General features: G+C 44.2%; 1 protein-coding gene and 1 long non-coding RNA gene across 6 annotated transcripts; one reads left to right on the forward strand and one right to left on the reverse strand.

Moving 5' to 3' along the window:
* Nucleotides 1–10,509: 10,509 nt before the first annotated feature.
* On the reverse strand, nt 10,510–12,848 carry LOC115487186. Its single transcript, XR_003948199.1, has 2 exons — nt 12,766–12,848; nt 10,510–12,383 (listed from the first exon to the last, which is right to left on the reverse strand). It is a non-coding gene; the product is annotated as an uncharacterized LOC115487186 (long non-coding RNA).
* Tpbg (trophoblast glycoprotein) lies at nt 11,548–16,225 on the forward strand. Of its 5 annotated transcripts, none has more exons than NM_011627.4 (2): nt 11,548–11,760; nt 12,819–16,223. In NM_011627.4, the coding sequence occupies exon 2, from the start codon at nt 13,148–13,150 to the stop codon at nt 14,426–14,428; it is 1,281 nt and encodes a 426-aa protein (NP_035757.2). In that variant the 5' UTR covers nt 11,548–11,760; nt 12,819–13,147; the 3' UTR covers nt 14,429–16,223. The 5 variants fall into 5 exon arrangements, with proteins under 5 accessions (NP_035757.2, NP_001158264.1, XP_017168771.1 ...); NM_001164792.1 differs by lacking the exon at nt 11,548–11,760 and adding an exon at nt 12,020–12,123; XM_017313282.2 differs by lacking the exon at nt 11,548–11,760 and adding an exon at nt 12,316–12,396 and having other exon boundaries at nt 12,819–16,225.
* The last annotated feature ends 412 nt before the right edge of the window (nt 16,226–16,637 follow it).

The following is a 16,637-nucleotide window of genomic DNA, read 5'->3' on the forward strand; positions in this document are numbered from 1 at the left end:
ACAGGGCAGTTAAGGTTGTTATTTTTAGAACTATTTACATTTATTTTCTAGTTATAGGCACAGTGATAAATTCAGAGTTCTATATCTAGATAAAGCCTGAAGACACCTGGTTTCAGAGAAAAGTGAAGAAGCCTTCTGGGTCTTCTGGAGCATGGAATAGCTCTTCACTGGAGAAGAATACCCAAGTGATGGTGTGTTCTTCCCCCATTCTGTTAGATTTCATTATGTACTATCCATAGCCTCCATTTTGAAAAACAATTAATTAAAAAAATTATCTGATACACAGAAACAATTGATAATCTTAATGCGTCATAAGGGACTGGGGTGTACTAGTCCTAGCTACTCAGAAGGCTGAGGCAGAAATATCATTGGGGTCTAGGAGTTCAAGGCTAACCTGGGTAACATAGCTGTCTCTTTATAAAAGAAAGAAAGTAACTAAAACAATTGGAGGGCATTCAGTAAAAAGCCTCTTTTCACTCTTTTCTTTCAACTGTTGGCAACAGACTTGTATTAGGTGTGTGTGTGTGTGTGTGTGTGTGTGTGTGTGTGTGTGTGTCTGCTCATGTGCATGCGTTTGTTTTTTATGGGTGTGTGCAGACTGCTTTTCAACAGTAACAGAGCATTGCACATATTTAGTTTAACAATAATTCTCAGAGACTTTCCCATTACTCCAATAACTCTTTGGGGTAGGTGGCATCTATTATAGAGTGGATTAACAATGTCTTCTGTGCACTAAACCACCTAGGAACTCAGTGGCGTAGGACAGAGCAGTGTGTCTATGGTCTGGCTGAGAACTGAACGATATGAGTTGGCTTAGATCAGCAAACTCTTAACCTGGACACAAACCTGCTGGTGCTACTGCAGAATGACTGCTGAGCTCTACCGTAGGCTGAGCTGAGCTGAACCAACTTACCTGAAAGACAGATTTTTTTTTTTCCTTTACTTCCTTCCCAAGACCAGTGAGATAGTTGAATGTGTTATTCTCCTGGCAACAGATAAGCACAAGAGTGAGCCAACCCAATCCTAGCAAATCATTTAAAGAAGCTGCCTGAATCACACCTATACATCTACGCAAATCACACTCTGAAGTGAAGGCACAGCGGGCCATAGCTGGGTGTAGTGAAGAGGGCATTGTCTGTTGACATGGGAAAAGGCTGCCCCTAAGGAAGGTCTGAATGGGTGGGGCTGCCGATGCCATCCGGCACAAACAGGCCCCGTGCTTTACTCAAGGCCCCCCACTCTCAGGATATATCCATCCTTCTACAATCACAAGTGCTGCAACAGTGACTGAGTACATATGTCATCTCCCACGCGTGTCACATATCCAAAGCATAAATCCTCGCTAGCGAAACTCTTGATTAAAGAATATGATATGAGCACTTCTAATTTTGATAGTGACTGCCAAAACCCTGCTTAGAGATGATTGACTGTGACAATTTATGTCCCTGCTACCAATGTTGGAACTCTTATCATTTTAAAAATGTTTTTGCTACTTTCCCTATGAATATATTATCTTTGCATGACTCTGATTTCTACAATTCTTGCTACAAGTAAGACTGACAATCTTTTAATATCAAAGGCCATTTCTATTTTCTTATTTGAACCCATCTGTTCATCTTTTGCCGTTTTGTTCCAGTATTTTCTTTCTTTCAGGGGGAAAAAAACCCTTCACAAGCAAAACAAAAGTCTATCGGCTGCATAATGAAATAAAATGGCTTAGCACTGTAATGAATAATAAAGCCTGAGTGAGCTCTCAAAACCACCTATCTTTATTTTAAAAATGTTTTGTATTTATTCTTAGAAAATGTCAGGGGTTGGAGTGAGATGGCTCAGAAGTTAAGAGCACTGACTGCTCTTCCAGAGGTCTTGAGTTCAATTCCCAGCAACCACACAGTGAATCACAACCATCTGTAATGGGTTCTGATGCCCTCTTCTGGTGGGTGTGTCTGAAGAGAGCAACAATGTACACAAACATAAAATAATATCTTGCGGGCATACAATGTCTCTTGGTCATGCCCAGGCCTATTTTCTGCTTCCTGCAGCTTGTCCAGACCCTACTCAGCAATATATTTCCCTCCTGATTTTATGTCTTTAAAAAAAATAAAACCCAGTACATTGAATTAGTGTCAGCCATATGTGCATGGGTGAGGAGTTACCTACTGGGGCATGGTAACTTACCCGTGGCTACTCCCACTGAGGAAGGTGACTCTCCTTCAACAGCCATCAACTACCAGCAGCTCCTCAGCTGGAAGTGGAGCTTTGGGGGTCCCTTCCCCATTCATACTGGACTTTTAATTATCTTGGTTGTATGCAGGTAACCACAGATGCTGTGAGTTCATGTGTGTAACACCCATGTCATGCACACCAGACTTGAAAATGTCAACCCTATCCAAGGTGGGGAGGACTTGAGCCGTGACATCTCCTATTTTCCATTTGTGGTCATGCAAAATGGGTAAGAACACATTAGTCAGTCAGGTAATTTTGAACAAGGTAAAAATGAATCTGCTGAAGACTCCTTTCAATCCCTCAGTATTTGTCCAGGATACATAAAAATGTTTGTTCATACAGAAATTCAAATGTAAATGTTTACCCCTGCCCTGTATGTGATAGTTCCAGGCTGGAAGAATCCATCAAGAGGTCAAAGAGAAGGTCCCATATTTCTGCTGGGTAATACTATTTGGCCAGAAAAAAAAAAAAAAAAAAAAAAAAAAAAAAAAAAAAGCACCGATTCTTCTAACAATAAGCACAAACCTCAAATTTAAAACAAAACAATAGAAGAATATGCCTGCATTTTGGTGCTTTTTGTGTGTCAAATCAGGGTCTCTTACTATGCTAGGCACTTTCTGCTCCTAAGATACAGCCCAGGACTCTTCAGTGAAAGTTTAGAATTCATTACCACCAAGCTTGGGCATCATGGATGAATTTTGGCATGACTATGCCTCGTGCCTATGGTTGCAGATGGTGAGAAGCCTTTCAGTGTCTGAAGAATTGGACAGAGTTGTAGGGTCATGTGGTGCTCACACTCAGGCAGACTGCATTACAGCTTTCCGGTCACTGTCTATATATGGAGCCCTGCCCTGGAATGAGCGTGGACTGTTCAGTGTCTGGGCCTCATTGGTTCCACACCACGGCAATACAGGCTTCTTAGTAAATATCACTGCATCAATAGCTCTTGGCCAAAGCCTTCTGGGGTCATGGGTCCCTCCAGCAGCTATGATTGGAGTTCAGTAAATGCAACCTACTCTGTAGTGCACCTGATTTTCCTCAGCATAAGTCACACTGTGCAGCCCTGTGGCTTGACCCTAGATTGACCTCACGCTCCCTCGTTAATAGCCCTGAGCCTTTTCTTTCACTGCCATGAACATATGATAAATTTCTATTCCAAAATACATGGTCCTTTGGCTGTTATATGGAAGACCCAAACTAAATCAGATAAAATTCTCAATATGTCAGATCTGAGCACTTCAGACAACCCCAGGGCCATCATATTCATGTACTTCAGCTTGTGGAATCAGATTTGCAGAATACATTAAATATGCCCTGAAATCTCTGATGGACACATACTAGACCCCGCCAGTGAGCCAGAATGAGAAAATTGCTGCCTTTGAGGTAGTTCTTTTTGGAAGGTTAAAGTGAGGGTACTACAAAAAAAAGCACATTAATAAGTCTTTGTCGTCTGTATTAGATAGGGTTGAAAGAAACTGAATTTGTATGGTCATTACAATGGCAATACTCCTTCCTAACACTGGGTTGGATTCTTGTTCGGTTTGACCCCCATCTTGGTCAAGAACTAAACAAATGGAGGCTCCTCGGTACTGTCTTCAAAGCAGAATCAACTTGCATTAAAAACTGGGTATGAATATAAGGGCCAGCAAAACGGTTCTGCAGGTAAAGGGGGATTGGTGCCAAGTCTCATGACCTGAGTTCAATCCCCAGGATCCATGTAGTATAAGATATTAAGTAACTCCTGCTAGGTGTCCTCTGACTGGCCCTCTCAGGCAGTGGCAGGCATTCACCCAGTAAACAAAAGCACCACAATTATTTTTAAATAAGTAGACATGAGGCAACATTACTTAAGCATTTGCCATGACTTGCTTTTACAAGACAGTAAGTTTAAGCAGGCAAAGCAGGTTCTTCCTCAAACAGGGAACTCCACTGTTTCCCCTCCTCTTTTCGGCTTCCTCACACACGAGCCTGGCTCTTCAGTCTAGAGCTGTTAGACTTCGTACTATGCATCATTTAAAATATAGATATCCCCTATAATAGCCTATTTCAAAATTAAGCCTGTCTATATTCTCACATCCACAGGGAATAAATTGTTCAGAGTTGCAGTCTAACTCTTAGACATCTGTACACGTTGTTTTCAAATTTTCTGAAATCAGTGTTTCTTTTCTTTTCTTTCTTTTTTTTTTACAATGAATACCATACAAAGTCACGTGTAGTAAATAAAAATGTACCTTCTCACTAAACTATTAACATATATGACAATATATATGTATGTGTGTGTGTATATATATATAACTTATATATAATAGATATAATTTTCAATCCAATATTGGGCATGAGCTTATCAGAGTTTAAGGAAATAGAAATAAATCTCCACCCACTTACAAATAAGCTATGATTTAAGGGACCTCGCCTCACTATATGGGTGAATGCAGAAACCAACTTCTTTTATTTTAATTAATTATTTTATTTATTTACATCCCAAGTGTTGCCCCTCTTCCTCTCCTTTGCCTCTGAGAGGGTGTACCCCCCCTGACCCCGGCATTCCCCTTCCGTAGAGTATCAAGTCTCTAAGGATTAGGTGCATCCTGAGCCAGACAAGGCAGTCCTCTGATACATATGTGCCAAGGCCTCAGACCAGCCCATGTATGCTCTTTGGTTGGTGACAGTCTCTGGGAGCTCCTAGGGGTCCAGGTTAGTTGACACTGTTGGGCTTCCTATGTGGTTGCCATCCCCTTCAGTTCCTTCAATCCTCCTCCTAACTGTTCCGTAGGAGTTCCTGACCTCAGTCCAATAGAAACCAACGTCCTAACATAGCCTACACGTCACATTAAGAGCCATCACACTGGCAAACAACTCCAACGCCAGACAAGAGGGATGGACACAGATGAGCTGTGCTGGCACCGTCAACTGAGCGAGCGGCCTGGCTCTCCACGGTAGTTTTGGTCAAGTTCCAGACTAAACAGCCTCTGTTCTCCTGGAGAACAACAAAGCTTTCTTCCTGAAAATTTGCTGTGCTCAAATGATGCCATACGCGTTTGTTGTCGACTGAGTGGGAAATGGATCCGACTCTAGGCTAAGCTTCAGAGGTTAATCTACAAGAACACATATTTGAAAGTCATTCAAGACCGAACAATTCTTCATTGTAGGGAGTTGCTGTCTAATTATGGGATTTCTAATATCCTTGGCCTCTTCCCACTAAATGCCAGAAGCTCCCAATTACTGTTGACAACCAGAAAATGCTCCAGAAATCTCTGAAATGCCCGGTGGTGGCAGCACCTCTCTGTTTTCCACAAGCACCGGGTTCATCTGCTCCTCCACACACCAGCCCAGTCTTTTACCTCAGCTCTATTTTAAGGTTTTTGTTGTTGTTAATCTCCTCTCTCACTTGGGTCTCCAAATTCCTCTCTCTACCCTTAGATTTATCTGCTGAAAATTCCCTGTTCATGTGACCATGTCATTGCCAGTCAAAATCTTATGCCATTCCCCCCAGCACTACAGGATAAATCAACCCTTTGCAGGACAGCCATATTTAATTTCCTGCTGGAAAGGAGCAGAGTTTGAGTCGGGGTCTGATGTAGCCGAGGCTGACCTCAAACTTGCTCTGTAACTCAGGAAGGCCTTGACATCTTGACATCTCTATTCCTACTTACCAAGTGCTGAAATCACAGGCATGTTCCCACATCTGGCTTGATTTGACCCATTGCAAATTGGATCTGAACATCTCCCTCCTATATCTTCTGTACTCTTCCTCACACAGCATCCAGAACTGAACGTTTCAACTCTTTTGAGCAAGTTCTAACTGATACGTTAAAGCGCACCGCAAGCCACAGGACCTAGTGAATCCTCACGTCAGCTTCGTACCAGTTGTTCTGACTGGTAGTCTGCTCTTCCACCCAAATGAGTTAACTGAGGGTAGGGTTTTGTATCCTAAGGACCACATGAGTGGCAGGCAAAAGGTGAGGTCTTAAAGAATTTGTTGAACTAACATTGAGTGACTGTGTTAGCTTCTCGAAGATCTGTGCATTGAACTGTTTTCATTTGCTTCCCACTATTTTCTCGCCCCATAAAGAAGCACCTATCCAACTTACTCATTCACTCCAGCCTGACACATCCTTTTAGCTGCTTCTTTAATATGTGTTCCATTTTCAATGAGCTTGAAGACATCTTTATTATATTTTTTAATAGCTCCAACACTACTTTTTACTGACTATTGAAGATAAATTTGTCTTCTTTGACCCATTCTCTAGCTTATATTTTACTTAAATCAAAAAAGGAGACCACATTTCATCCTTCATAAAACAATTTGAAATCAGCTCACAAGAATATTCTTCTGTGAGTAATTTTATTTATTTATTTATTTATTGCATTTAAGACTCATGTAAATATGTTTTGCCTACAAGTATATCTGTGCACTACATGTGTGCAGTATCTGTGGACCTCAGAAGGGGGTGTTAAATACCCTGGGACTAGAGTTACAGCTGGTGGTGAGCTGCCAAGTGAGTGCTAAGGACTGAACATGAGTCCTCTGGAAGAGCAGCCAGTGCTCTTAATCATGGAGACATCCCTCCATCCTCCATTAATTGCTGAGATATCACTCGAGCCTCCATGAACAATCTTTAAAAGTTTTTCTTCCACCCTCTCTTCACCTTTCTCTTTTTACTTCTTGTGTGCAAGTGGCCTTTGCCTTTCTAAGTGTTAGTTAATGGTTCTGTAACAGATTTGGTTGGTATTCAACACTTGACTTTGTTAGACATTTTTTCAAACTGGAGAGTGTTCCCTTCATCAATTCCTTTGCTGATTTTAGGCGAAGACCAAAAGTAAACTAATTTTAAAGAGCCTTGGTGTTTGGCTTGTTGAACCTCCAGGCTTCTCTCTGCTGGGTATCACTTAAGGTTGTTAGTATCACTCTTCCTTCCTTCCTTCCTTCCTTCCTTCCTTCCTTCCTTAATTTCCCTGAAGCTCCAAGATTTACATCAATATTTCAGTAATATCTTTTTAAGTGACTTTCCTTTGGGTTATTAGAAGAAAAATGACTCCTGAAGTAATAATCTTCTACATAAATGTTATTGTAGGGTAATTTTACTAGAGGCTATAACATGACCTTGGGAAATATATTAAATTGATTTTGCAAGGGCATTGAGTGAGATCTTCCACTTTTGAAGATGTACTCTGAAACCCTCTGTCCTGCTTCAGAGCATGTAAATAGCATTATGCACAAAAAATTTTCAAGCTGTCAAGAGTAAAGTAAGTATGATAATTTAGTATAATTAAATGCCTAAAACAATCAAAATAGAACTGATCCTGGTAAGGTTTTCTCACTTGTGGGAAACGTCTTTAAAAGTAGTTATCCATGTTGCAATCATGCTGTTAAAAATCTGTAGTGTAAGCCACGCATGGTGGCACATGCCTGCAATCAAGCCCTTGGGAGGCAGAGGCAGGAGGATAATAAAGTCAGCCTGGTTTACACGGGGTTTCTGGCCAGCCAGGGCTTCACAGTAAGACTTTGTCTGTCTGTCTGTTTGTCTCTCTCTCTCTCTCTTAGATATTTACTTAAGACTTTGTTTCTTAATGACAAAAACAAGTATAGCATAGTAGTCCACAGTATGAAATATTGTACAGTCCTAAGGAAGAAAGCAAGATGGGCAGGTGGCTCAGCTGGTAAAGTGATTATTGCCTTTCAAGCATACAGGTAAGTTTGCTGGTGAGAATATTTCAGTTCTCACATTATTCAATAAGGGTTTGCAATCCTTGCACTAGCAGTACAGAGACCTAGATTACTAGAGTTTGTTGGCCTGACAGACCAGCCGACTTGGTCACTTCCAGGCCAGGGTGAGACTGTGTGATGAACAGCACTCCACATTCCACATATATACTCACACCCCTGTGAATGAATATCTGTCTGCACATGAATGCACCCCTACAAACACACACACACACACACACACACACACACACACGCACATACACAAATAGCATATATACAGACATAAAATATATTTTTTAACTCTTTTTTATAAAATATATTCTTAAATTAAGAAAAATTGTAAGTGATGCATATGATATATACACACGAGTCTATCGTAGAAGAAATAGAATTAAATATATATGCAAAGTAAGAGGTTGGAGAGATAGCTCAGCAAAGTATTTGCAGTATGTGATGGCTAATATTGCCACCTTAGCAGGATCTGAAATCACCCAGGAGACAAGCCTTTGCGCATACCCAGGAAGGATTTGGAAGAGGATGGCACCAATCCATGCGGTAGGGTCTGGAAGAATAAAAAGGAGAAAGCAAGCTAAACCTGAGCATTTATGGCTCTGTGCTCCCTGACTGTAAACACAATTTGTGCACCTGCCTTAATCTTCCTCTGCCAAGACTCCTCCTCCCCCCACACACCTGGCTGCACTCTTGGACTGTTAGCTAAAACAAATCCTCTCTCCTTCAAACTGTGTTTGTTACAGAATTTTATCACAGCAACAGAAAGAGTAACTGAGAACTGGGTGAGAGATCACCGCTATAATAAACCAGCTCCCTTGGTCCTCAAGTCTTTGGAACTGGTTTACAAAAGGAATGCTCAAGAATTTGAAACTTTGGGCTAGACAAGCCCTCAAATACTGAAGGCATAGCTCAATGGTCTGTTCCGGCAGGGACTTAGAAGACAAGCAGGCTTAGAGGTTTGGCACACAGAGGTTTCAGAAGGAAACAAAGGCTGGGCTAGAGGCATTTTTTTTGTTACATTCTGGCCAAGAATCCCGTCAAATTCTGCACGTTCCCTAAGACCTTGTGCAGTGGTGAATTAAGTCATGAACCAATTTATTTGGCAGGCAGAATTCCAAGACAGCCTATTCTCCAGCTGTGGTGTGTCTGCTGCTCAGTTCTTTTATGCAGATCTACAGAGAGAGGGAGTGAGCAAAAAGGATGAATCTCAAATGAGATCTCAGGCTTGAGAATTTTAAACAGAGCTGGGATTGTTAAAAGACTATACAGCCTTTTGAAGTTGGATGGAATCTGTTTCTGCATTATGGGGTACCTGTGTGCCAATGCAGCTAAGTGGAAGAAGGCTCAGGTTTAGAAGTAATGTGTTTGGGTGTCAAAGGGTGGAGATGTGATGATTAATATCCACTTAACAGGAATCTAGAATCAACTAGAAAAACAAGACTCTGTCCAGCTCTGAGAGGGGTTGTCTAGATTAGGTTAATTAAAGCGGGAAGACCCAAGTGAACTTGTGGGTAACACCACACTGTTGAGTGTTTAACTGAAATTAAAGCTAACACTGTGTGTTGTACTTTCATTTCTTAAATATTCTGCTTTATGGAGACCTTTGCTTACCCTGTACTGCTATCACTAACATGGTTATGGAAATAAATTATAATTGATAACTGGAGGGAGATTAATTAGAGAGAGAATGACAACAGATGGTATTGATAAGTGCCATCTCAATTCTCGTGGAGATCTTTTGAATTGTACTTGTGGCTCCATTTTACAGATTTAGTATCAGAACAGCGGTCCCTGTGTAAGTGTTGGAGCTATAAATGCCTCTGCTTCTAGTTCTAAGTAGCTGTGAACTGCAGAGGGAAGCTGAAAGACACTCAGGTGTGTTGCTTATTTGGCTCCCTCAGGCCTGCCTGGATGGTGATGCTGTCAGCATAAAGTTCACATGGGAAAACCATACAATTGGGTTACAAAATAAGAATCTCATGTTTTAACTAAGTCTGTAACATCTTTGTGTGTGTGTGTGTGTGTGTATTGGATGCATTCATCACCACCCTTTGGCTGAAGGCTGAATATATCCAAAGATTGAGACTTTGCACAAATCTCTTCATCTGGCCTAGACATGGAATGGGAAGACATGAAAAGCAGGTAAGTTTGTCCTGGTTCCATCTCCACCTTCCACTTGACATTGTTCTATACCAGCATGCCTGCTTTCTCATGGGTAAATCTGGTGAGAAGATTTATCTTGGTTGTGATATGCAGAGTAAAATTGGGTAATTGTTATTAAGTGGCATGACTAGGCAAGTAGAAAACATTTGACCCCAGATCACACTAGCTCATAGTCTTTTTTGTTTGTTTGTTTGCTTGCTTGTTTGGCAAGCTGAACAGGAAGGATTCAGGACGATCGTCCCAATGCTACAGTGTATCTTGCCTCTGAGGTATATGTTGAGATGAGATGAGAATACTTTTTTTTTTTTTTTTTTTTTTTTAATGCTAAAAAGCTAGGTCACAAGAGCACTTGCTCTTTTGACAGAACCATTTAAGACCACACCAGAAGATCAGAAAAATTCTTCCCGTGCCATTTACTTTACTACAAACGTAGGCAGTAAAATTGCCCTTTTCGGCGTACAGTCTTACGAGTTTTAGCACGTGTATGGGTTTACATAACCATCGTCATGATTGCCATACATATGACTTCAGCTTCTGAGTCGGTTTTTTTTTCCCCTCAAAGCTTTTCACATTTATACTGCAAAACACTTTTAAAAATAAGAGAAAGGGATTTAGATAAATGTGCTGAAGATGCAAATTAATGAAACTGTCTTTTTGCACAAATCTCTGCAGTCTCCAGGCTCTGCAGCTTTTTTTCCTGGGCCATTTTGGCTGGTGTTTCTGTGGACTATCTTTCCACAGAAAGAAACAGCCATAGACTCAGAATTGGACCGCCACAGTCATGATGCATGTTGTGGGGAACAATCCCCGGCTTCCTTAACTTGATACTTTTATTATACTGGGTCTTCTTTTTCCCAGCCTTATCTCTCCTATCGTTTCTCTCTCTAAAATGAAATAGTCTGTAATCACCCACACCTTTTAACTTGGGGAAAATTTGACTGAGGAAAAGCAGATAAGACTTTTTGAGAGAGCAATGAGAGGGCGTTCGGGACTCCAACTCTCTCCAGACTTAATGACATTGGTCCTATAAGCATTCCAGTCGTTTCCCTAATCCATCATCCGGCGCCTGCCAGCGCCCCCTGGGAGACAGACTTTGGGACAAACTTCTTTCCCAGGTCAGCCCGCCCACCTCCCGCCGCGAGCGCTCCCTGCGTAAGTGACTTGTGCTGACACAACGCACCGCATCTGGTGTAGGGAGCTTTCCGGGTGACTCACGTCTTTGCAATTTGCTTTTGTTTCTGGGGTGTTTTAGCTGCAATTTTCTTCCCTCTGGTTTTAATTTTGAGAGGAGGGGGGAAAAAACCACCCATAATGAATCAAGAATGAGTGTCCTTTCCAGTAACCCTCCCCCACTTTAAAGTTGACTGTCTTTACAAGTTTGATAACTACCCTAGACGTGCGGGGGCGGCACAGGTAGGAAGGCATTAACTAACTACCTCATAAACTGAAGTTGCCAGCCAAACCGAGCCACGAGAGAGGAGACTTTCTGAATCTCCCTCACAACCCAGGCGTTTGCCGCGGCGGATGTAACCTGTGCAGCTCCTTCTTCTACTGCTGCTTTGCTCACGCTTAAATCCCTCTCCTCACTGCCAGCGGTGCCAGAAGCAGCGTGAATTCCAAGAGGTCCACCAGCGGTTTTGTTTCTGTCCGAGGTAAATACGCTATGCAAAATACGGAACCACCAAAGGATGCCGGGGAGGGGGAACAGAAGGGGAATCCCTCACCTTCTCGGGATGCGTTGCTCATTTATCTCCGCCTAGGGGAGTCGCCCAGCCTAGGTTGCCCCTCGTATCCCTCCCTGAAGCCCCTACCTGGGGCAGCAGAGGTGGCCAGCGCGGCGGCGATCTCTCCTGCAGCCCTGGCCCTCCCCCGCCCCCCGGCTTGGTTTTTCCCAGCCGTGGAGGTTGGGCCAGGGGCTGGGGTTGAGAGGAGAGTCGGCGCCCGCAGCAGGAGCTGGGAAGGCGCGTGGACTCGGGTGGCCCTCGGAGTTGGCTTTGCAGGCGCGGGGTGCGGAGGTGAGCAGTGGGGACCGAGCGGCCAGGTTTGGAGCCTGGAGGCGGGACCAGGGTTCCTTTCTATACTAGGGCGTGAAGAGAGCCGGGGGGGGGGGGGTCCTGGCTGCCACACCGCCCACGGTCCCACGGCCGCTTTGTTGGCGGGTTCCCTCCGTTTTTCTGGAGATGTCTGGATCCTCTCGGGATCGGGGAGCTGGGTGGCCAGGAACTGGGGAGTCGAGAGTAGGCGACAGCTGTACGGCTCTGCTCCCCTTTTCACACTAATCCAAGGAGGTACCAAAAAAAAAAAAAAGCTCTTAAGAGTCCCGTAACCCGAAACTTCGCTCTCATCCCAAGGTGGGAGGGGGAGGAGCGGCGGGGGCGGGGACCCCGGAAGGCAGGTGGTCGGCCGGGGCGGTAGGAGCTGGGATCCGGAAAAAGGAGAAGTTTGCTCGCTGGACACCGCGGGGTCTGCGTGAAGTTCTAGGCGGGAGGAGGGCAATCCGGGCAGGAGCCAGGCGGGAGGTGGCCCGGGTCCTGATGGTGTGGGCCCGGAAGAGGTAGGCTTAGCGCCTGGGAGTGGGGACCGCGTCCCACTAGGGAGGAAGGACGCACACAGAAGCTTGGGCCGGGTTGCTAGTGTGGGGACTACTTGGTTCGTACTCGGGGAGCTGCGGCCGTCACTCCTCCTCACGCTTCTCTCCCGCTTGTCCCAGGTCGCTCATCCGATCCTGCCCTGAGAGAGGCGCCAACAAAGGAGTTGAGGAGGTGCCACCCACCCCAGCTGCGGCGGGAGGAGGAGCGCCAAGGCCCGTGTCCCGACCCGCCGTGCGTACTCACTGGAGGGAAGGGCGGGGTGCCGCTCCGGGAGGGGGACGCCCGGTGGCTCGGGGTTAGCCAAGTTCCAGCTTTTGGCGTCCCCTCCTCTGCTCCCACGCGAGGAAAGTTTGCCGTCGACGCTTGCGGCCGGCTCGCGCCCGCCGGGCCCAGGCGGTCGAGTCTTCGGAGCGGGCGCTGTCCCAGCTCCGGGGAACCGCGAGCCGCGATGCCTGGGGCGGGCTCCCGGGGCCCCTCCGCCGGGGACGGACGGCTGAGGTTGGCAAGGCTGGCGCTAGTGCTGCTGGGTTGGGTCTCCGCGTCGGCCCCCAGCTCTTCGGTACCCTCGTCTTCCACCTCCCCGGCAGCCTTCCTGGCCTCGGGGTCTGCGCAGCCTCCGCCAGCCGAGAGATGCCCCGCGGCGTGCGAGTGCTCCGAGGCGGCGCGCACGGTTAAGTGCGTGAACCGCAACCTGCTGGAGGTGCCGGCGGATCTACCGCCTTACGTGCGCAACCTTTTCCTTACCGGCAACCAGATGACCGTGCTCCCGGCGGGCGCCTTCGCCCGCCAGCCGCCGCTCGCCGACCTGGAGGCGCTCAACCTCAGCGGCAACCACCTGAAGGAAGTGTGTGCAGGTGCCTTCGAGCATCTGCCGGGTCTGCGCCGGCTTGACCTCAGCCACAACCCTCTCACCAACCTCAGCGCCTTCGCCTTTGCGGGCAGCAACGCCAGCGTCTCGGCCCCCAGCCCCCTGGAGGAGCTGATCCTGAATCACATCGTGCCCCCTGAGGATCAGAGGCAGAACGGGAGCTTCGAGGGTATGGTGGCCTTCGAAGGCATGGTGGCAGCAGCTCTGCGCTCAGGCCTTGCACTCCGAGGTCTTACACGCCTGGAGCTAGCCAGCAATCACTTTCTTTTCCTGCCTCGGGACTTACTAGCCCAACTGCCGAGTCTCAGATACCTGGACCTCAGGAACAATTCCCTGGTGAGCCTGACCTACGCATCCTTCCGCAACCTGACACACCTCGAAAGCCTCCACTTGGAGGACAATGCCCTCAAGGTCCTTCACAACTCCACCTTGGCTGAGTGGCACGGCCTGGCTCATGTCAAGGTGTTCCTGGACAACAATCCCTGGGTTTGCGACTGCTACATGGCTGACATGGTGGCTTGGCTTAAAGAGACAGAGGTGGTGCCAGATAAAGCCAGGCTTACCTGCGCATTCCCGGAGAAAATGAGGAATCGTGGCCTCTTAGACCTCAACAGCTCTGACCTGGACTGTGACGCTGTCCTTCCCCAATCCCTGCAGACTTCCTATGTCTTCCTAGGTATTGTTTTAGCTCTGATAGGCGCTATTTTCCTCCTCGTTTTGTATTTGAACCGTAAAGGCATAAAAAAGTGGATGCATAACATCAGAGATGCCTGCAGGGATCACATGGAAGGGTATCATTACAGATACGAAATCAATGCGGACCCCAGATTAACAAATCTTAGTTCCAACTCGGATGTCTGAGAAACCGGACCCGTCAAGGAGGACTCTGCATGAGGTGTAGACTTAAGGGTTTTTTTTTCCCCTTTACTAGGCTTGCTCCACTTCCACACTTCACCGTAGACACTATTGACTTTGATCCTTGTTATGTAAAATCCCGGTGTGTTCTGTTAATGTAAGGACATGAACAACTGCACATGTTTATTTTCCCTATTCCTTTCGGTACTCCTCGATGCCTGCGGAGGGATTGTTTTTTTTTTTTTTTCCTCTCTCTCAAGTCGCAGCATGGACTTGGATTAGTTCAGTTCAAGGTGTAGCACAGATAACATTCAACGGAAGCTGCCTCAGTTTTTTTTTTTTTTTGAGAAAAGTACTTTATTCATAAATATGAGTTTCATCCTCACCTACCTAAATGATGGAGGAAATATTGCATCCCCAAACTGCCTGCAGACCGTAGCAAGCTCTTACATAGAACTTTGTAGTGCATAAGAGCACCTGCATCCAAGAGCATGCGTACATTTTACTGTTCTGCATATTAAAAAGAAAAAGTTGCAACTTCAGATAACTTCTTTGACAAACTAAATTACTTTTTGATTGCAGTTTATAGGAAACTGACCTGAGATTTTTCGGTGTTTTTTTTTTTTTTTTTTTGTTTGTTTTGGTTTTTTGTTTTGTTTTGTTTTTTAAATAAACTGCATTGAGATCCAACAAACTGGATTGTTATAAAAAAAATCAATAAAAGAATCTTAAAAGAAGCATGTTGTGTTTAACTTTGGTATTTTGAAAGGAGGATTAAGGGCAATGGTATTGAATAGTCTGGATTCAAATAATACTGGAGTTATTAGTTAGCAGAGCTGAGAATCAGCCTGGAGCAGTGCCTTCATATAAATAGACTGGAGAGAATTCTGAAATGATGGATTCTTTTAGGGCTTAAGTGGAATTAAGGTTATTTATAGGGTCATAGTATTAGAGGTCCCCAAGTTAACGGTGTTCATTATGTGTTATTTAAAAGAGCATTGGGAGGTTGGTAATAGTGAAGAGTCCTTTATGGTAAACATGTCACAGCTGCCACTTTGTCTAGACTAATTTAGTTGCTGAGACAGAATCATTAGCCAAACTGAATGAAGTTGCTCCATGGAATTTGAGAGCCAAGTGTGAGTCATGTGGTGGCAATAAATGTGTGAAAATAAAGTATCTTAAAATATTTTGAAGTAAAAAAAATCTTAAAAGACAAATTAAGAACAGTATTTTCAGAGATCATAAATTGTAGTTCAGAGAGCCTCGAGAATCTGCTTTTAAATTTTCAAAGTGGAACATTGTGTTTCTTGGAGTTATTATGATTGTGTTTAAGGAAATAACCAAAGATACATCCTTGTATCTAGAGACAAATATTATAAGTAGTTATTAGATTCTTATGTTCAGTATTTAAGAATTTGAGGGCTTTTTAAAGAAGGCCCCTCAGCTCTGAGCACCATGTAAGTAAATGTATATACCTCCATAAGGAATAAATCATACTTAGGTATAAATTAAAGCAATTTCTCATTAACATTCTTGTCATCCGATACTCTTGTCTCGTCTCTATCCCGCCACCCCTCTGCCATCATGTGCCACTTACAGTGAACAGGAAGTGTCGTTAACCTGTCTCCAGGCCATCGATTGAAGGAACTGAGGTTCAACTTTTACTTCAGATAGGAGGTCACTTGCGTCAATAAATGTTAAGACCCGTTTTCATGCTAAGTGATTCATGTCTACATTTGCTTTACATGTGAAATAAAACTTACGATTTGCTGTTTTTATAAATAAAGTGGCTCAGGTTATGAAGCTCTTTGCAGATGACTGGAATGAGAAATTTTCAAACATACGGATCTATTCGTTATTTAGAATTGGTGTATATGGTCTAGTAAGAATAGTGGGGCTTTAAGATCTTAAAGTCTATATGCATTACTTTGTGAAATAGTATTCACTATTATGGGTAGTATTTCTAATTCTATAATTACCTGAGTAAAGGCCAAATATTAGATACTCAGTGTTTCATTGAACATTCTGAATATTTATGAGGAGTTCATAAACTGGCTGCCATTATTTTCAAATAATGAAGGTACAGGTCTGCCAAAATAGTAAAAACATTTAATATATAAGAGAAATATGCTATTGATGACTGGTTGTCAGATGCATAGATATTAGACAGTATCGATGAGCCTGTATTTGAAGATTACTTCTTTGTCACCTGATA

This window comes from Mus musculus, chromosome 9 (assembly GCF_000001635.26).
Source record: "Mus musculus strain C57BL/6J chromosome 9, GRCm38.p6 C57BL/6J".
Classification (NCBI taxonomy): domain Eukaryota; kingdom Metazoa; phylum Chordata; class Mammalia; order Rodentia; family Muridae; genus Mus; species Mus musculus.